Consider the following 21,132-nt stretch of genomic DNA (forward strand, 5'->3'; position numbering starts at 1 on the left):
TTGATAATAAATCCTGTACACTGATTGGCCACTGCTCAAAGCTTTAATAAGTACTGTCCTGAGCCACTGCCATTAATACTCAATTGTCAAACCTGAGTGAATCACATCCTCTGAAGCTTCTAATCTCTCCGATTAACGATGGGTCAAAGCCCGGCAGGGTGACACAAGGATGAATGACTGATTGAAACCCATCCCACATTCAGAGCAGGTGACCACCCTCACCACAGTGTGAACCCGCCACTGTCTCTGCAGTGTGGATGAGTGTGTGAATGCCTTCCCACAGTCTGAGCGGGTCAACGTCCTCTCACTGCTGAAAACAGTCTGGTGTGTCGTTAGGTGAGATGTCTGAGTGAATCTCTTCCGACAATCTGAGGAAGGTGAACAGTTTCTACCCACTGTGAACTCGCTGATGTTTTTTCAATTGAGATGACTGAGTGAATGTCTTCCCACAGTCTGAGCAGGTGAACAGCCTCTCCCCAGTGTGAATGAACTGGTGTGTCAGTAATTGAGTGGAACTAGTGAATGCCTTCCCACATTCAGAGCAGGTGAATGGCCTCTCCCCAGTGTGAACTCGTTGATGTTCATTCAGTTGAGATGACCAACTGAATTCCTTCCCACAGTCTGAGCAGTTGAAAAGTTTCTCCCCAGTGTGAATTCGCTGATGTTCCTTCAATTGCGAAGACCGAGTGAATCCTTTCCCACATTCAGAGCAGGTGAACGGCTTCTCCCCAGTGTGAACTCGCTGATGCACTTTGAAGTCAGATGACCGAATGAATTCCTTCCCACAGACTGAGCAGGTGAATGGTTTCTCCCCAGTGTGAACTAATTGGTGTGTCAGTAGGTGAGAAGATCGAGTGAATCTCTTCCCACATTTGGAGCAGGTGAATAGTTTCTCCCCGGTATGAAGTCGTTGATGCACTTTCAAGTCCGATGACCGTGCAAATTCTTTTCCACAATCTGAGCAGGTGAATGGTTTCTCTCCAGTGTGAACTCGTTGATGTACTTGTAAGTCAGACGACCGTGTGAATTTCTTCCCACAACCTGAGCAGGTGTACGGCTTCTCCCCAGTGTGAATTCGCTGGTGAACTTTCAAGTCAGATGACCATGTGAATCCCTTCCCACAAACAGAGCAGGTGAATGGTTTCTCCCCAGTGTGAATAAACTGATGTTTCTTTAGTTGAACTGACTGAGTGAATCCCTTCCCACAGTCTGAGCAGGTGAACGGCTTCTCCCCAGTGTGAATTCGATAGTGCTTCACAAGTGTGGATGACTGCGTGAATCTCTTCCCACATTCAGAGCAGCAGAACGGTTTCTCTCCGGTGTGAACTCGCTGATGTACCTTCAGTTGAAATGACCGAGCAAATCCCTTCCCACATTCAGAGCAGATGAATGGCCTATCCCCAGTGTGAACAAACTGATGTTCCTTCAGCTGAGATAACTGAATGAATCTCTTCCCACACTCAGAGCATGTGAAAGGCCTCTGCCCAGTGTGAACTAACTGGTGTCTCAGTAGGTGAGATGGTCGAGTGAATCCCTTCCCACAGTCTGAGCAAGTGAATGGCCTCTCTTCAGTGTGAACTAACTGATGTTCTTTTAGTTGAGCTGAATGAGTGAATCCCTTCCCACAGTCTGAGCAGGTGAACGGCCTCTCACCAGTGTGAAGTCTGAAGTGCTTCACAAGGGTGGATGACTGAGTGAATCCCTTCCCACATTCAGAACAGCTGAATGGCCACTCCCCCGTGTGAACTAACTGGTGAGTCAGTAGGTGATTTGACCGAGTGAATCCCTTTCCACATTCAGAACACGTGAATGGTCTGTCCCAGGTGTGAACTAACTGGTGTGTCAGTAGGTGAGATGACTGAGTGAATCCTTTCCCACAGTCTGAGCAGGTGAATGGCCTCTCCCCAGTGTGAACTCGCTGGTGCCTCTGAAGTGTGGATGAGTGAGTGAATCCCTTCCCGCAGTCTGTGCAGGTGAACGGCATCTTCTCAGTGTGAACCGGCTGGTGTTCATTCAGTGGAGATGACTGAGTGAATCCTTTCCCACATTCAGAGCTGGAAAATGACTTTTCCATGCTGTAAACTTGCTGGTGTCACTGTGGTGTGTTTGAGTGTGTAAATGCCTTCCCACACTCACAGCAGGTCAATATCTTCTGAGTGCTGAATTTTTGGATATATCTTTCGCATCAATGACAGAATGAATTACTTCCCACAGTCAGAACAGGTGGAGCATCTCACTATGGTGTGAAATTGCTCATCTATCTTCAGGCTGGATGACTGAGCAGTTCCCCTCCTACACACAGAACAGGTGAAAGTCAGACATTTGAATCGCTTGTAGAATCAATGCAGTTGAACTGATCTCCAGTGAACAAATGCTGGTGTGTTCTCAGCTCCCGGTTCCAGTGAATAACACTGAGTTACAACAGAAAACTTCATTTCAGACACAAAATACATTTCCAGTTTGGATGAGATACTTCTTCATCTCCAAGGATCGACAACAGATGTGTTGTTGTTGCAAAGACAATATTTGCTCACTCCTTAAATATCCATTCAGAGACAGCAAAACTGACGTGCTGCTGTGTTTGAGATCCCCGTGCACAAGTGTTCTGGCATTTTAAACCTGTAAAAATATTTGCAAAAGATATCAGTGGATGAAGGACAATATTTCAAGTGAGATTTTAGTCTGTCATGAGCTCCAGCATCACAATGTTAGAAAGTTCACCTCAAGTTGGAGCCAAAGGGTTAGTAATGTACTGTAGATTTCTATGTTTATCTATGAACTCCTCATCTTCTAACTGGGCTAGGATCAGGCATCCTAACTGACCAGAAAATTCTCTGATTGTATTCCTGTCTGGATGAGAATGGGCTATTTCTGCCCTCAATTAACCTGTGACTTGGCTCAATTTGTCTCTGTCCTTTGGTATTATTTCAAGTTCTGGTCATGTTCCACAACACTACAAAGAGCCTTTGTTACTACGTGTCTGATCCTGGAGATTTTCTAATTCCTCGGATCCCCTCTCCCGAGCTGATTGACAGAGATGAACCCATCGATGGCAATGCCAATTAATATGAAGGGGAGGGCAGCAGTTTTTCGAGTGTGGCACTTTTGTGATGTGAAAGTCAGAAGTCACTTGTCATCGAAGACAAACATGTTTCGTGTCCTTATTTACCCGGAGAAAACAAAAGCTGACGGAATGTGTCCCCCCCCCCCCCCCCCCACAATTCAGCACTAAATGACATTTTCACTGACTGGAAGGTAGACTATTCATCCGAGATTAACTTGAACTATATTTTTGTTCCGAGTTCTTAATCCTCGGATTGAAATAGCTGGAGCTTGGCAGTAGTTGGGAGATACATCCACCCACAGCATTTCCTCCGCCTGTACCGCGACAAGGCTGGCAATTTCACCCATGGCTGCCTCTTTACCCAGAATGCCGGAGGAACCAGAAACCTGTCTACTCGCTGTGCAATGATCCAGCGATGCGCATGCGCCGCAGGGCTGGCTGCGGCTACAGCGCTCATCAGACGAAAGGTCCCTGGGGCTCGAGTACAGATTGTGGGGCTGAGAAAGAGGGAAAGCATCGGGGCTGCTGCGGAGTGTAGAACCAGTGTGGCCGGAGCTCAAAGTAATTGTACTTCAGTCGTGGTTCGAACACCGGTGATTAATTTCCCACCCGGATCATCCTCCTACCTGCGGCCGCTCCTCCTGAGCCTCTCGTCTACTGAGCGCATGCGCGATATCCGAGATTAGCTCAGACCTCTACGCATGCGCATTTGATCCCGAGTGGAAACTTCGTGACGGAAGCGTCATTTACAAACTCACCTGGAAGTGCGCAGACTTTGCGAAAAATAAAACGTAGAACTATAATAATAGAAACATAGAAACCCTACAGCATAATACAGGCCCTTCGCCCACAAAGTTGTGCCGAAAATGTCCCTACATTAGAAATTACGAGGTTTACCTAGAGCCCTCTATTTTTCTAAGCTCCATGTACCTATCCAAAAGTCTCTTAAAAGACCCTGTCGTATCCACCTCTACCACCGTTGCCGGCAGCCCATTCCACGCACTCACCACTCTCTGCGTAAAAAATTACCCCTGACATCTCCTCTGTACCTACTCCCCAGCACCTTAAACCTGAGTCCTGATTAGATAGATATACTTTATTAATCCCGAGGGAAATTTGGTTTCGTTGCAGCTGCACCAACCAAGAATAGAGCGTAAATATAGCAATACAAAAACCATAAACAATCAAACAACAAAATGCAAACTATGCCAGATGGAAAATAAGTCCAGGACCAGTCTATTGGCTCAGGGTGTCTGCCCCTCCACGGGAGGAGCTGCACGTTCGATGGCCAAAAGCAGGAACAATCTCCCGCGCCGCCCAGTGTTGTATCACGGTGGAATGTGGCAAAAGTCCAACAGTAAAAAGTTCAATATCCAGTCTGCAAACACGTTCCTCGATCGTAATATGCCCCGGATTGCACCACCTGTTGTTAACCAGATCAGTAAGCTCCATACTCCTTAATGCTTACCGCTCTCAGAGCACTTCCGGTCAGCCGGAGCAGTATTACCCACGAACTCCTCTTTTCCAAAAGTCTCTGTTGTCTCGACCCGGTCCTCTTTCCTCGACTTTGTGATCCCCCTCTGCATCCTCTGCGTGTTTTCCTCCGGATTTCCGCCGCTCTGCTCGCTAAACCCGCCGGCATTAGCTGGTCCCTGGAATACACAATGCGACCTTGCTTCTGTCCCGCGTGTCGGGGTGTGACCATCTCCAGCGCTTAAAAAAAAAACAAATAAAACTCTCTCTACCAGCATGTTAGAGAGGGTGCAGCTTCGACGTGTTACCGTGAGAAAAAGAATACAAAAAATAACATAAATTAAAAAGCAAGAAGAAGAAAGTAAGAATAGATCGGAACGGCTGTACCAGGCTGCATGCACGACCGGCGCATGCGCACTCTTGTGGCAACCATTTCAGCCCTGGGAAAGGCCTCTGACTATCCACATGATCAATGCCTCCAATCATCTTATATACCACTATCAGGTCACCTCTCATCTTCCGTCGCTCCAAGGTGAAAAGGCCGAATTCACTCAACCTATTCTCATTAGGTATGCTCTCCAATCCAGGCAAATCTTTGTAAATCTCCTCTGCACCCTTTCTATGGCTTCTGCATCCTTCCTGTTGGGAGGCGACCAGAACTGAGCACAGTACTCCAAATGGGGTCTGACCAGGGTCCTATATAGCTGCAACATTACCTCTCGGATCCTAAATTCAATCCCACAATTGATGAAGGCCAATACACTGTACGCCTTCTTAACCAGAGAGTCAACCTGCACAGCTGCTTTGGGCGTCCTATGGACTCGGACCCCAAGATCTCTCTCATCCTCCACACTGCCAAGAGTCTTACCATTAATACTATATTCTGCCATCATATTTGACCTATCAAAATCAACCACTTCACACCTATCTGGGTTGAACTCCATCTGCCATTTCTCAGCCCAGTTTTGCATCCTATCAATGTCCCGCTGTAACCTCTGACAGCCCTCCACACTATCCACAACACCTCCAACCTTTGTGTCATCAACAGACTTTCTAACCCATCCCTCCACATCCTCATTAGGTCATTTATAAAAATCACGAAGAGTAAGGGTCTCAGAACAGATCCCTGAGGCACACCACTCGTGACCAAGCTCCATGCAGATTATGACCCGTCTACAGCCACTTTTTGCCTTCTGTGGGCAAGCCAGTTCTGGATCCACAAAGCAATGTCCCCTTGGATCCATTATCTCCTTACTTTCTCAATAAGCCTTGCATGGGGTACCTTATCAAATGCCTTGCTGAAATCCATATACACGACATCTACTGCTCTTCCTTCATCAATGCGATCAGTCACATCCTCAAAAATTCAATCAGGCTCGTAAGGCACGACCTGCCCTTGACAACACCATGCTGACTATTCCTAATAATATTATACCTCTCCAAATGTTCATAAATCCTGCCTCTTAGGATCTTCTCCATCAACTTACCAACCACTAAGGTAAGACTCACTGGTCTGTAATTTCCTGGGCTATCTCTACTCCCTTTCTTGAATAAAGGAACAACATCTGCAACCCTCCAATCCTCCTGAACCTCTCCCGTCCCCATTGATGATGCAAAGATCATCGCCAGAGGCTCAGCAATCTCCTGCCTCGCCTCCCACAGTAGCCTGGGGTACATCTCATCCGGTCCCGGCGACTTATCCAACTTGATGCTTTCCAAAAGCTCCAGCACATCCTCTTTCTTAATATCTACATGCTCAAGCTTTTCAGTCTGCTGAAAGTCATCAATACAGTCACCAAGATCCTTTTCCATAGTGAATACTGAAGTAAAATATTCATTAAGTACTTCCGCTATTTCCTCTGGTTCCATACACACTTTCCCACTGTCACACATGATAGGTCCTAATCTTTAACATCTTATCCTCTTGCTCTTCACATACTTGGGGTACCTTGGGGTTTTCCATAATCCTGCCCGCCAAGGCCTTCTCATGGTCCCTTCTGGCTCTCCTAATTTCCTTCTTAAACTCCTTCCTATTAGCCTTATAATCTTCTCGATCTCTAACATTACCTAGCTCTCTGAACCTTTTGTAAGCTTTTTTCTTTCTTCTTGACTAGATTTATTACAGCCTCTGTACACCACGGTTCCTGTACCCTATCATAACTTCTTGTCTCATTGGAACGTTCCCATGCAGAATCCCACACAAATATCCCCTGAACAGTTGCCACATTTCTTCCATACTTTTCCCTAAGAACATCAGTTTCCAATTTCCTGCCTAATAGCCTTATAATTTTCCTTACTCCAATTAAACGCTTTCTAACTTCTCTGTTCCTATCTCTCTCCAATGCTATTCTAAAGGAGATAGAATTATCATCAGTGTTAACTAGGGGGCCGTGCACAATCCTGATTTGATGGAGACAGACGTGAAGAAGCACGGAGGAACACCCGGAGAAACTTCTGAAATGCCCGCTTCACTGCCGCTGCTACTGTGTGATCGAGAATCTCCGGAGGGAAAGGCCCCACATCCTCGGCTTTGCCTATTGCCTGTTGCTGGGGCCGGGGTCAAAGCGCTCGGCAGAGATGGTGCTCGGTGTCGGAGAGCTGGTCGGAGGCTCGGAGTTTTCGTACGGACTCGGAGTCAGACTGTGGTCAGATGCTTCCAGGATGCTGCATCAGCAAGTTTGCGGCACTGGAGGTTCACCGTCCGCGTGAGATGATGGGACTTTGAGATTTTTTACCGTGCCCATGGTCTGTTTTTATCAAATTACGATATTGCTTTGCACTGTTGAAACTATATGTTACAATTATATGTTTTTTGTCAGTTTTTCAGTCGGTTTGTCATGTGTTTCTGTGATATCATTCTGGAAAAACATTGTATCACTTCTTAATGCATGCATTACTAAATGACAATGAAAGAGGACTGCATGTCCCCATAATCGAAATCTAAAATCACTATCTGCAAAATGCTCTCCCACTGAGATCTGACAGCTGACCAGGTTCTTTTCCCAATACCAAATCAAGTACAGCCTCTCCTCTTGTAGGCTTATCTACAAATTGAGTCAAGAAACCTTCCTGCTCAGACCTAACACCCCATCTAAACCCCTTGCTCTAGGGAGATGCCAATCGATATTTGGGAAATTAAAATCTCCCATCATGACAACTCTGTTATTATTACACCTTGCTAGGATCTGTTTCCCTATCTGCCCCTCGATATCCCTGTTACTATTGGGCGGCTTATAAAAAATACCCAGTGAAGTTATTGACCCTTTCGTGTTGCTAACCTCCCCCCACAGACACTGTACCAATAATGTACCAGTTCAGACCTTCACTGAGACCATTTCTCATAAGTACATGTTTTACACACAAAACATTGAAAAGTTCAACGTAAATTTATTATCAAAATGTGTTAACCAGATGCTATCAAACAATTCATTTTCTTGTTGGTAAGGCAAATCAATGCCCACCCCCAGCCTGGGGTAGGGAATGGGACCAATTCCAGAGGGGGACGGTTGGGTGAGTCTGAGACTTTGTGAATGAGCCCTAACACCATCTTCCTCATTCCCCTTATCCCTCCTCACTCCCCTCCCTCACACTCCACTGCATATGTTTGTGTGTGTGTGTGTGTGTGTGTGTGAGAGAGAGAGAGAGAGAGAGAGAGAGACCTGTCTGCCCACTTCACCCTCCAGCAACGATGTCCCCTCTTCCGCCAATGCACTCAAACTCCTGTACATACAGTAATCCTTGCGGGCTCAAATGATCCAATAACATTATGCCCTCCCTCCTGCACCAAATCCTTAGACACATGTTAAATTGTAAAATCTTCCTATTCTTGGCATGTGGCACAGATGACAGACCTTTGGTCACAGCCCTGGACGAGCTGCCCTTTAACTTAGCACCTCACTCCCTGAACTCCCTTTGCAGAACCTTGTTACTCTACCAGCCCATATCATTGGTACCCACGTAGATCACGACCTTCACTGTTCACCCTCCTGAGCAAAGCTGAGTGCTCGGCCGGAGATAACCCAGACCTGGAGCACACAGGAAGCTACATACCATCCTGGAATCTCATTCTTACCCACGGAACATTCAGTAAGTTCCCTTAGCTAATGATTCACCAATGACCACAGCTCGCCTCTTCTCCACCCTTCCCTTCTCAGTTTCAGGGCCAGACTAAGTGTCAGAGACCCTCCTGCTGTGACCTTCCTTTGCCAGGTCATCCCACTGTCTCTAACTGTGACCAAAGTGATATATGTGTTGTTCAGCGGGATGGACACAGGGGTACACTGCACTTGCTGTTCCCCCACCCCCCTTTCTGCTTTGCGACTGTCACTCAGTTTCCTGTGGTGTGCAGCCAGGTTACAACTACCTCTCTATATGTCCGACCTATCACCCCTCCAGCCTCCCGAGTGATCTGGAGTTCATCCAGTTCCAGCTCCCACTCCTTAATGTGGATTATTCGGAGCTGAAGCTGGATGCCCTTCTCACAGGTGTAGTTATCAGGGACACAGGAGGGTCTCCTGCCTTCCCACATCCCGCAAGAGGAGCTTTCCACTATCCTGCCTGGCATCTTGACTGTTCTAACTGAGCAAATGTGAGGAAGGGGGCAAAAAAACTTCCACCTCCAGTATAATGTTGCCTTCTCTGTGCGAAGGCTGTCCTGACTGAACCCTCAAAGAGGTAAAGCCTCAAAGTCTCCACTCCAACTCTGCCCAGTCCAGCATCGGCCACTCCATTTGCTGTTGCCTAACGTTGGCATCTTCTTGTTAATCAATCCTGACTGTTGACTGGCCCCTGGTGAAAGCTCAAAAATAACCTGCCCTGAAACCACTGCCTTTAATGCTCAATTGTCGAACTTGAGTGAATTGTGTCCTCTCAAACTTCTGATCTCTTCGATTAACAATGGGTCAAAGCCCGGCAGGGTGACACAAGGATGAGTGGCTGATTGAAACCCATCCCACATTCAGAGCAGGTGACCACCCTCACCACAGTGTGAACCCGCCACTGTCTCTGCAGTGTGGATGAGTGTGTGAATGCCTTCCCACAGTCTGAGCAGGTCAACGTCCTCTCACTGCTGAAAACAGTCTGGTGTGCAGACAGGCGAGATGAAAGTGTGAATTCATTCCCAGTTGGAACAGGTGAACGGCTTCTACCCAGTGTGAACTCGCTGATGTTCATTCAGTTGAGGTGACTGAGTGAATTCTTTCCCGCAGTCTGAGCAGTTGTACAGTTTCTCCCCTGTGTGTACGTGCAGAGTTCATTCAATACCGGATGACGGGCGAGACCTCTCTCAGAAAGGGGTATCCTTGGTCGCTCCAATAGTGTTGTAAGTAATCCTGGAGTAACAAACATCAGCCTCATCGGTCCAAAATGCATTTTCATGTCCCAGCATCTTCTCAGTTAAGTTTAATTTCCATTCCTCAGACCTTCCGGCAAGTTCAGGGGTTCCTGTCCTCCAAAACGCAGCAAGACAGGTTTGGAGAGGGTGCACCACACAGAGCTGTATTTGAGTGCTCGCAGCATAAGAAATAAAGTGGATGGTCTTGAAATTCAGCTAGATTAGCAATATGACGTTGTGGCCAAACCTGAAACTTGGCTAAAGGATGGCTGCCACTGGGTAAAATAGAGTTGAGAATAGATATACGACCAATAGAAAATGATACGGGCGATGTTGTGATGGGAGATAGGGATGGCAGAGGAACTGAATGCGTATTTTGCATGATTCTTCACGGTGGAAGACATCTGCAGTACTGAATATCGGACATTCAAGAGTGTCAGGAGAGTGAAGCACATGCAGTGAAAGTTACAGCTGAGAAGGTGCTCAGGAAGGTTAAAGGTCTGAGGGTGGATAAATCTCCTGGATCTGAGGGTGGATAAATCTCCTGGACCTGATGGAATGCACCTTCAGGTTCTGAAGGAAATAGCTGGAGAGATTTTGTAGGCATTACTAAAGATCTTTCAAGAATCGATAGATTCTGGCATAGTACCTGATGACTGGAAAATTACAAATGTTACTCTGCTATTTAAGAAGGGTGGGGGGCAGCAGAAAAGAAACTACAGACCTGAAAGCCTGACTTCAGTGGTTGGGAAGTTGCTGGAATCGATTGTTATGGATGAGATTACGGAGTACCGGGAGGCACATGACAAGATAGGCCAAAGCCTGCGTGGTTTCCTGAAAGGAAAATCCTGCCTTACTAACCTACTGCAATTCTTTGAGGAAATTACAAGTTGGGTAGACAAAGGGGATGTAGTAGATGTGGTATACTTGGATTTTCAGGGGCCTTTGAAAGGTGCTGCACATGTGGCTGCTTAGCAAGATAAATCCCATGGAGTTAGAGGGAATTTACTACCATGGTTGGAGCATTGGCTGATCAACAGAAAACAGAGTGGGAATAAAGGGATCCTATTCTGGCTGGCTGCCGGTTACCACTGGAGTTCCACTGTGGTCGATGTTGAGACCACTGCTTTTTATGATGTATGTCAATGACTCGGACTGTTGGATTAATGGATCTGTGGAAAAATTTGCCGATGATACAAAGGTAGGTGGACGAGCAGGTAGTGCTGAGGAAACAGAGTGCTGGCAGAGAGATTTAGATAGTTTCAGGGAATGGACCAAATACAATGTTGGAAAGTGTATGGTCATGCATATTGGTGAAAGAAATAAACAGGCAGACAATTACTTAGATTGGGAGAGAATTGAAAATGCAGAGCTGGAAAGAAACTTGGAAGTCCTTGTGCAGGATACCCTAAAGGTTAACCTCCAGGCTGAGTCGGTGGTGAAGAAGGTGAATGCAATGGTGGCATTCATTTCTCGAGGTACAGAATATAAGAGCAGGGATGTGATGTTGAGGCTCTATAAGGCACTCGTGAGACCACACTTGGAGTATTGTGAGCAGTTTTGGGTTCCTTATTTTAGAATGGATATACTGACATTGCAGGGGGTTCAGAGAAGATTCATAAGAATGATTCCAGGAATGAAAGAGTTACCATACGAGAAGCATCTGTCTTCTCTTGGGCTGTATTCCCCGGAGTTCAGGAGAACAGTGGTCGGAAGGGGAATCTCATTGAAACATTCTGAATGTTAAAAGCTCTGAACAGATTAGATATGGGAAAGTTATTCTCCATGGGAGGGGAGTCTATGACAAGAGGGCACAACTTCAGGATTGGAGGACATCCGTTTAGAACGGAGATGAGGAGAACTTACTTTTCTCAGATGGTGGTAAATTTGTGGAATTTGTTGCCACAATCAACTGTGGAGGCCAAGTCATTTGGCGCATATAAGGCAGAGAGAGATAGGTTCTTGATTAGCCAGGGCATCAAAGGGTATGGGGAGAAGGCAGGGGAGTGGGGATGACTGGAAAGAATTGGATCAGCCCATGACTGAATGGTGGAGCAGCCTTGAAAGGCCGAATGGCCTACTTCTGCTTCTATATCTTATAGTCTTAATTGAGTTGTCTAAGTGAATCCTTTCCCACATTCAGAACAGGTGAGTGGCACCCCCCAGTGTGAATTCGCTGATGTATTTTAAACTCAGACGACCGAGTGAATTCCTTCCCACAATCTGAGCAGGTGAGGAGTTTCTCCCTCGTGTGAATTCGGTAGTGGCTCACAAGTTTGGATGACAGAGTGAATCCCTTCCCACATTCAGAGCAGCTGAATGGTCTCTCCCCAGTGTGTTCTCGCTGATGTACCTTCAGTTGAAATGACCGAGCAAAACCCTTCCCACATTCAGAGCATCTGAATGGCCTCTCCTGAGTGTGAACAAACTGATGTTTCTTGACTTGAGATGACTCAATGAATCCCTTCCCACATTCAGAACACGTGAATGGCCTCTCCCCAGTGTGAACTCGCTGATGTACCTTCAGTCGAGATGACCCAGTGAATCTTTTCCCACATTCAGAGCAGCTGAATGGTTTCTCCCCAGTGTGGAATCGCTGATGCACCTTCAGTTGAGATGACCGAGTGAATCCCTTCCCACAAACTGAGCAAGTGAGTGGCCATTCCCCGGTGTGAAGTCGCTGATGTTCCTTCAGTTGAGCTGAATGGGTGAATCCCATCCCACATTCAGGGCAGATGAATGGTTTCTCCCCAGTGTGATCTAACTGGTGTGTCAGTAGTTGAGAATGCCGAATGAATCCTTTCCCACAGTCTGAGCAGGTGAACGGCCTCTCCGCAGTGTGAACAAACTGATGTTCTTTCAGCTGACTTGAATAGGTGAATCCCTTCCCACATTGTGAGCAGATGAATGGTTTCTCCCCAGTGTGAATTCGCTGGTGTTTCAAGAGCTGAGATGAAGAAATGAATCCTTTCCCACATTCAGAGCAGCTGAATGGCCTCTCCCCAGTGTGAACTCGCTGATGTATCTTCAGTTGAGATGACCGAGAAAATACCTTTCTACATTCAGAGCAAGTGAATGGCTTCTCCCCAGTGTGGACTTGCTGATGTTCCTTCAGTTGACATTGCCAAGTGAATCCCTTCCCACATTCAGAGCATGTGAATGGTTTCTCCCCAGTGTGATCTAACTGGTGTGTCAGCAGATGAGAATGCCAAATGAATCCTTTCCCACAGTCTGAGCAGGTGAACGGTCTCTCCGCAGTGTGAACAAACTGATGTTCTTTCAGATGAGCTGAATCGGTGAATCCCTTCCCACATTCAGAGCAGATGAATGGTTTCACACCAGTGTGAATTTGCTGGTGTTTCAAGAGCTGAGATGAATGAATGAATCCTTTCCCACATTCAGAGCAGCTGAATGGCTTCTCCCCAGTGTGAACTCGCTGATGTACCTTCAGTTCAGATGACCGAGCAAATCCCTTCCCACATTCAGAGCAAGTGAACGGCTTTTCCCCAGTGTGAACTCGCTGGTGTCTCTGTCGATTGGACGAGTGAGTGAATCCCTTCCCACAGTCTGAGCAGGTGAATAGCCTCTCCTTAGTGTGAACTCGCCGATGACTCTGTAGTGCAGAAAAGCGAATGAATCCCTTCCCACAGTCTGAGCAGGTGAATGGTCTCTCCCCAGTGTGAACTAACTGATGTTGTAGCAGGTCGTTTGACTGAATGAATCCCTTCCCACAGTCTGAGCAGGTGAATGGCCTCTTCCCAGTGTGAACTCGCTGGTGCCTATGTAGTGTGGACGATTGAGTGAATCCCTTCCCACAGTCTGAGCAGGTGAACGGCATCTTTTCCGTGTGAACGAGCTGGTGTTCATTCAGTTGAGATGATTGAGTGAATCCTTCCCCACATTCAGAGCAGGCGAATGGCTTCTCCTCGGTGTGAACTCGCTGGTGTCACTGTGTTGTGGTTGAGTGTGTGAATGCCTTCCCACCGTCCGAGCAGGTCAATGTCCTCTCACTGGTGAATTTTCTGATATACCTTTAGCATCAATAACAGAATGGCTTCCCGCTCGCAGAACAGGTGGAGCATCTCACTATGGTGTGAACTTGCTGACGTATCTTCAGACTGGATGACTGAGTGGTTCCCCTCCCTCACACAGAGCGGGTGAATGGCCTCTCCCCACTGTGAACTCACTGGCGTGTCTGTGGGTAGCCTGTGAGTGAATCTCTTTCCACACTGAGAGAAGGAGAATGATATCTACTGCGAACAATTCACTGGCAATTCAGAAAGTCAGATGTTTGAATGCCTTGTACGATTGATGCAGTTGAAGAACTGATCTCCAGTGAACATATGCTGGAGTGTTCTCAGCTCCCGGTTCCAGTGAATTTCACAGAGTAAAAACAGAAAACTTCATCTCAGAGACAGAATACATTACCAGGTGGGATGAGATATTTCTTCACCTCCAAGAATCAACACCAGATGTGCTGGTGTTGCAAAGAATAAATTTGGTCGCTCCTTAAATATCCAGACAGCAAAACTGATTTGTTGTTGTGTTTGAGATTCCCATACACAAGTGTTCTGCCATTTTAAACCTGTAAAAATATTTGCAAAAGACATCAATGGGTGAAGGACAATATTTCAGGAGAGATTTCAGTCTGTGGTGAGAACATAAGAAATAGGAGCAGGAGTTGGCCATCTGGCCCTTTGAGCCTGATCTGCCATTGAATAAGATCATGGCTGATCTGGCCATGGACTCATCTCCACTGACCTGCCTTTTCCCCATAACCCTTAATTCCCCAACTACGCAAAAATCTATCCAATCTTGTCTTAAATATATTTACTGAGGTAGCCTCCACTCCTTCATTGGGCAGAGAAATCTGCAGATTCACCACTCTCTGGGAAAAGCAGTTCCTCCTCATCTCCATCCCAACTTCCCCCAAATCTTGAGGCAATGCCCTCCAGTTCTAGTCTCATCTACCAGTGGGAACAACTTTCCTGCCTCTGTCTTATCTATTCCTTCCATAATTTTACATGTTTCTATATGATATCCTGGCATCACAATTTTACCAACTTCAACACAAGTTGGGGGTACTCAACCCCAGGATACTGTGGGAAGTGAGGGAGGAAATTGCTGCGCCTCTGGCGATGATCTTTGCACATCAATAGGGAGAGGAAAAGTACCAGAGGATTAGAAGACATTCTTCCCTTTTCAAAAAAGGGAGTAGAGACAAGCCAGGAAATTACAGACCAGTGGTTCTTACTTCAGTGGAGGGCAAGTTGTTGGAGAAGCTCCTGAGAGGCAGGATTTATGAGCATTTGTAGAAGCATAATCTGACGTGGGATAGTCAGCATGGCTCTGTCTAGGGCAGATCATGCCTTACAAACCTGACTGAATTCTTTGAGGATGTAACAAAACACACTGATGAAGGTAGAGCATTGGATGTAGTGTACATGGCTTTCAGTAAGACTTTTGATAAGATTCCTCATGCGAGGCTCATTCAGAAAGTAATGAGGCAAGGATCCAAGCAGACCTTGCTTTGTGGATCCAGAATTGGCTTGCCCACAGAAGCCAAAGGTGGTTGTAGATGGTTTGTATACTGCATGGAGGACGGTGACCAGTGGTGTTCCACAGGGATGTGTTCTGAGACTCCTTCTCTTTGTGATGTTTATAAATGATCTTGATGAGGAAGGAGAAGGGTGCTGATGACACAAAAGTTGAGGGTGTTGTGAAGAGTCTGGACAGTTCTCCAGAGGTCACAGCAGGATGCAGATAGGATGCAGAACTGGCAGATGGAGTTCAACCCAGATAAGGGTGCTGTGGTTTATTTTGGTACATCACATTTGAAGACAGAATACAATATTATGTTGGGACTATTGACAATGTGGTGGATCAGTGACATCTTGTGGTCCATGTCAGTTTTACACTCAAAGCTGCAGTGCTGATTGACATTGTTGTGAAGAAGGCCTTCATCAACCATGGAACTGAGTTCAAGATCGGTAAGGTAATGTTACAGCTATATAAGACTTTCTTAAAACCCACACAGTACAGTTACCTCATTACAGGACGGATGTGGATACTATGGAAAGACTGCAGAGGAGATTTACAAGGATGTTACATGGAATGGAGAACATGTCTTATGAGAATAGTTTGAGTGAACTTTGGAGCGACGGAAGATGAGAGGTGACCTGACAGATGTGTATAAGATGATGAAAGGCATTGATCGTGTGGATAGCCAGAGACATTTTTCCTAAGGCTGAATTGGCAAACACGAGGGGCATAGTTTTAAGGTGCTTGGAAGTAGGGTCAAAGGGGATGTCAGAGGTAGGTTTTTCACACAGACAGTAGTAGGTGCATGGTATGCACTGCCAGCGATGATGGTAGGGGCAGATACCATAGAGTCTTTTGACAGATATGTACATGGAGCTCAGAAAATCAGAGTGCAACGTGGTTGAGAAATCCAAAGCAGTTTCTAGAATACGTTACATGGATGACACAACATTGTGGGCCGAAGGGCCTGTAATATATTGTAGATTTCTGTTTCTATACGCAATCATCTTCTAACAAGGCACAGATCAGACATTCTGACTGACCATCAAATTCTCTGACTGTATTCCTGTCTGTGTGAGAATGGGCTATTTCTGACTTCAGTCAACCTAAAACTTGGCTCAATATGTCTCGGTCATTTGGTATTATTTCAAGTTCTGGTCATGCTCCACAACACTACAAAGAGAATTTGTTTCCACATGTATGATCCTGGAGATTTACTAATTATTTGGATCGCCTCCCACCAGCTGATTGACAGTGAGGAACCCATCGATGGCAATGCCAATTAATATAAAGTGGAGGGCAGTGGCTATTCTCATTGGACTGCGGCACTTTTGTGATATAAAAGCCACAAGTCACTTGTCATCGAGGCAAAGGTGTTTCATATCGTTATTTACTCGGAGAGAACTAAATCTGACGGAAGGTTTTATTTCCATACAGCTCTAATTGACATTTTCACTGACTGGAAGGTAAACTCTTCAACCGAGATTAACTGGGAACTATATTTTTGTTCCGAGTTACTAATCCTCGGATTTACATAGCTGAAACACGGCAGTGTTTGGGAGATACATTCGCTCCCATTTCCTTCGACTGTACGGGAACAACGCTTGGTAGTATCATCCATGGCTGCCTCTTTACCCAGAAGGGCCTGCGATCCAGAAACCTGTCTGTCAGCCACCGAACAATAAAGCGATGCGCATGCGCCACAGAAACGGCGGCGGCCCAGCGCTCATCAGCCGAAAGCCTGGCGGCGTGGGTACGGATCGTGGGGCTGAGAAAGAGGGAACGGACCGGGACTGTGCTGGGGTGCAGGACCAGTGCGCCAGGAGCTCACAGTAATAGCCCGTCAATCACGTTTCAGACGCCATTGATTAATTCCCCACCGGAGACCCCTCCTACCTGCGACCGGTCTTTGTGAGCCTCTCGACCACGGAGCGCATGCGCGATATTTGGGTTACCTCATACCTCTGCGCATGCGCGTGTGAGCAAACAGAAGGAAATCTGCAGATGCCGAAATCCAAAACAACAGACGGAAAATGCTGGAGGAAAGTCAGGGAGGCAGACAGCAACTATGGAGAGAAGTGAACAGTCGGCCTTTCAGACCCAGACCCTTCTTCAGGACTGGAGAGGAAGGGAGGGAGTCAGCATGTGGGGCAGGTGAGGTGATAGGGTAAACCGGGAGAGGGGAAGGAGTGAAGTAAAGAGCTGGGAAGTTGTTTGGATAAAGGGCTGGAGAATAATAATAATCATAATAATAAATACTCTATTAATTCCGAGTGGGAAATTCATTCGTTCCAGCAGCAACATCTAAAAGCACAGCAAGCAGCGGGCAGACTTTACTGCAAATAAAGTACAGAATAATAATGTACACAATAACACTGCATCAGTGTGCAATAATAATGTATGAAACAACAATGCAGAGGCTATTGAACTATGATGTGTGTTCACCTGTCGCAGAAGATTTTTGTTACGATCCTTGTGAGGGCGGAGCTGAGTGAGTTTGTTGAAAAGGGGTCGGGGGCTTTGCTGCCTATTCAGTAGGTCATGGAGAGGATATTCCGGATTGTCCATAATCGATAACAGTTTGATCAGTGACATCCACTCCACCACTCACTCGAAAGAGTCCGGGTTGTGGCCAAGGATGGATCCAACCTTTCTGATGAGTTTATTTAGTCTTTCCCAACGTAAAACAGCGAAGAAGACTGCACTCGCTACAACAGACTGGTAAAAGATCTGCGAAATCCTGCCTCACGTGTTCAAGGATCTCGGCTTCCTTAGAAAATAGAGTCTGCTCATCCCCTTCTTTTAAACAGTCTTGGTGTTGGTTTTCCAGTCATGTCTCTCGCCGAGGCGAACACCCAGGTATTTGTCCTCCTCCACCATCGCAACTTCTTCTCCCAGAATGTATACAGGACTCATCACAGTCCTCTCCCTCCTAAAATCTATCACCGTTTCCCTGGTTTTGACCACGTTCAGGAGCAGTTGATTCTTCCCTTACTATTCCACAATCCTGTTAAACCAGCCCTCTGTACCCCGAGTCCTGCCCAACTACGGCAGAGTTATCAGAGAACATCTTTAAGTGGCCAGACTGAGAGTTGCACTGAAAGTCTGAGGTGTTCAGTGTGAACAGAAACGGAGACAGGACAGTCCCTTGTGGGGCTCCAGTGTCACTCACCTCCACCTCAGGCAGAGAACCACCCAGCGGTACAGACTGAGGTCTATCTGTCAGGAAGGCAGTAATCCAGGAGAGAGTGAATTTGTCTACGCCCACCCTTGCTCAGACAACGTGGCTGGATTGTATTGAAGGCATTAAAGAGATCAAAAACAGTGACTCTGAACTTCCGGTAATGCCCCGGCCCCACCTCTATTGCCCATCCCCTTCTCCCTTTCTCCTCTTATCTCGCCTGCACATCACCTCCGTCTGGTGCTCCTCCACCTTGCCTTTCTTCCATGGCCTGTCCTCTCCTATTGGATTCCCCAACCTCCAACCCGGTATCTCGTTCATCAGTCAACTTCCCAACTCTTTGCATCACCCCTCCCAGTTTCACCTCTGCTTTGTGTTTCTCCCTCCTCTCCCCACACCCTCTAACACTGACCCCTCATCATTTTCCTGCAGTCCTGCTGAAGGGTCTCAGCCTGAAGCGTCGACTGTACTCTTCCATAGACGCTGCCCGGAGTGCTGAGTTTCTCCAGCATTTTGTCTGTGTTACTTGGATTTGCAGCATCTGCAGATTGTCTCCTGTTTGAAATAAGAAGCCTGCTGGATATTTAACCTTCCCAGTTGCTGAGTGCAGAGTGAAGTTCAACAGTGACTGTTGGTTTCCAACACTATAATTATTACTGTTTCTCATCAAACATGGTTTCAGTTGTTGGCCGGGTGTCAAAATAGCTACGTTATTGTGTGCGCAGAGACAGGAAAGTGCTGAAGAAGAGTTTTGACCCAAAATAGCGACTGTTTCTCCTTTCCATGGATGTGCCTTCCCTGCTGGTTCCTCTAGTAATTTCTGTGTGTTGCAATAAGTTGCAATATTTGACTAATTAAGAGTGTGTAGTGAAACCTCCCCCATCCACTGTTGAGGAACCTCATCACATCGGCCGTGGATGGTCAGGGCCCACATCCCTCTTTTGTGAGGCATCTCCCCGATGTGCAATGGATGTGGTGGGACAACCCCCTCCCCTGTGAGAAACCACTGTCATCAGCCATCGATCTATTAGGATCACCAACCTCCACTGTGAGAAACCTCCCCCATTGCCAGTGGATGTGATGGGATCACTATCTCCCCTGTGAGAAACCTCCCCCATTGCCAGTGGATGTGCTGGGATCACCAGGCTCCCCTGTGAGAAACCTCCCCCATTGCCAGTGGATGTGATGGGATCACTATCTCCCCTGTGAGAAACCTCTCCCATTGCCAGTGGATGTGATGGGATCACTATCTCCCCTGTGAGAAACCTCTCCTATTGCCAGTGGATGTGATGGGATCACTATCTCCCCTGTGAGAAACCTCTCCTATTGCCAGTGGATGTGCTGGGATCACCAGGCTCCCCTGTGAGAAACCTTCCCCATTGACATTGCACGTGGTGGGACCACCAGGATCCACCATGAGAAACAACCCCCCTTGACCGTGCATGTGCTGGGACCACCAGCCTCCCCTGTGAGAAGCCTCTCCCATAGGTCGTGCATGGACTGGATCCATCACCATGTCCTGTGAGAAACATCCCCTATAGGCCGTGCATGGGTAGGGACAATCAACTTCCCCTCCACATCGGCCATCCATGGGAGAAACGGGAACATTCTGGGAGGGATTCAGTGGGAACTGGAATTACATCAGTAAGGCTGTGGTCCAGGCCATTTGGCCCTACCGTCCCATGCTGGTAGCCGGTCCTCCTGCTGAGCCACTCAGCTCCATCGTTCAGCAATGGCTGTCTGAACCACCCGACCACATGTCCTGGGCCCAGACAGTCTTGGTGAAATAAAAACAGAAAATGTTGGAAATTTCAGCAGGGATGAGACCTGGGAGAGACTGGTCATGGGATCCTCAATCTGGGAGAGAGTGGGGACGGGACCGTCGGTCCGGGAGAGACCGGGGACAGGGACCGTCGGTCCGGGAGAGACCGGGGACGGGGACGGGGACCGTCAGTCCGGGAGAGACAGCGGATTGGACCGTCGGTCCGGGAGAGACCGGGGACGGGACCGTCGGTCCGGGAGAGACCGGGGACGGGACCGTCGGTCCGGGAGAGACCGGGGACGGGACCGTCGGTCCGGGAGAGACCGGGGACGGGACCGTCGGTCCGGGAGAGACCGGGGACGGGACCTCCGCTCCGGGAGAGACCGGGGACGGGACCTCCGCTCCGGAAGAGACCGGGGACGAAACGTCCGGTCTGGGAGAGACTGGGGACGGGAAGTCCGCTCCGGGAGAGACCGGGGACAGGACCTCCGGTCGGGGACGGGACCTTCAGTCCGGGAGACACTGAGGATGAGATCTTCCATCTGTCAGAGACTGGAGGTGAGACAGTGGTTTCTCTCACACTCAGTCCCTGCCAGATTGAAGATATCATCCCCTGTTTCTGTCAGACTGAATTCTCATCCCCAGTCTCTCTCAGACTGCTGCGATTTACTCGGTCGTCTGATCTGTTGACTCATCAGCGAGTTCACACTGGGCAGACACCACTCACCTGCTCCAACTGTTGTAAGGGATTCACTCGGTCATCCAGCATACAGAGACAC

General features: G+C 47.6%; 2 protein-coding genes across 2 annotated transcripts; both read right to left on the minus strand.

The window, feature by feature from the left end:
* Positions 1 to 209: 209 nt before the first annotated feature.
* On the minus strand, positions 210 to 17,328 carry LOC140185169 (uncharacterized). Its single transcript, XM_072238572.1, has 3 exons — positions 17,307 to 17,328; positions 4,533 to 4,777; positions 210 to 2,619 (listed from the first exon to the last, which is right to left on the minus strand). The coding sequence occupies exon 3, from the start codon at positions 2,072 to 2,074 to the stop codon at positions 389 to 391; it is 1,686 nt and encodes a 561-aa protein (XP_072094673.1). The 5' UTR covers positions 2,075 to 2,619; positions 4,533 to 4,777; positions 17,307 to 17,328; the 3' UTR covers positions 210 to 388.
* Positions 7,957 to 17,333, minus strand: LOC140185168 (uncharacterized). The gene is made up of 2 exons (XM_072238571.1): positions 17,307 to 17,333; positions 7,957 to 14,454 (listed from the first exon to the last, which is right to left on the minus strand). Exon 2 carries the CDS (start codon positions 13,705 to 13,707, stop codon positions 11,974 to 11,976), a length of 1,734 nt encoding a protein of 577 aa, XP_072094672.1. The 5' UTR covers positions 13,708 to 14,454; positions 17,307 to 17,333; the 3' UTR covers positions 7,957 to 11,973.
* Between the last annotated feature and the right edge of the window lie 3,799 nt (positions 17,334 to 21,132).

Source organism: Mobula birostris, chromosome 20, assembly GCF_030028105.1.
Source record: "Mobula birostris isolate sMobBir1 chromosome 20, sMobBir1.hap1, whole genome shotgun sequence".
NCBI classification, from domain to species: Eukaryota; Metazoa; Chordata; class Chondrichthyes; order Myliobatiformes; family Myliobatidae; genus Mobula; species Mobula birostris.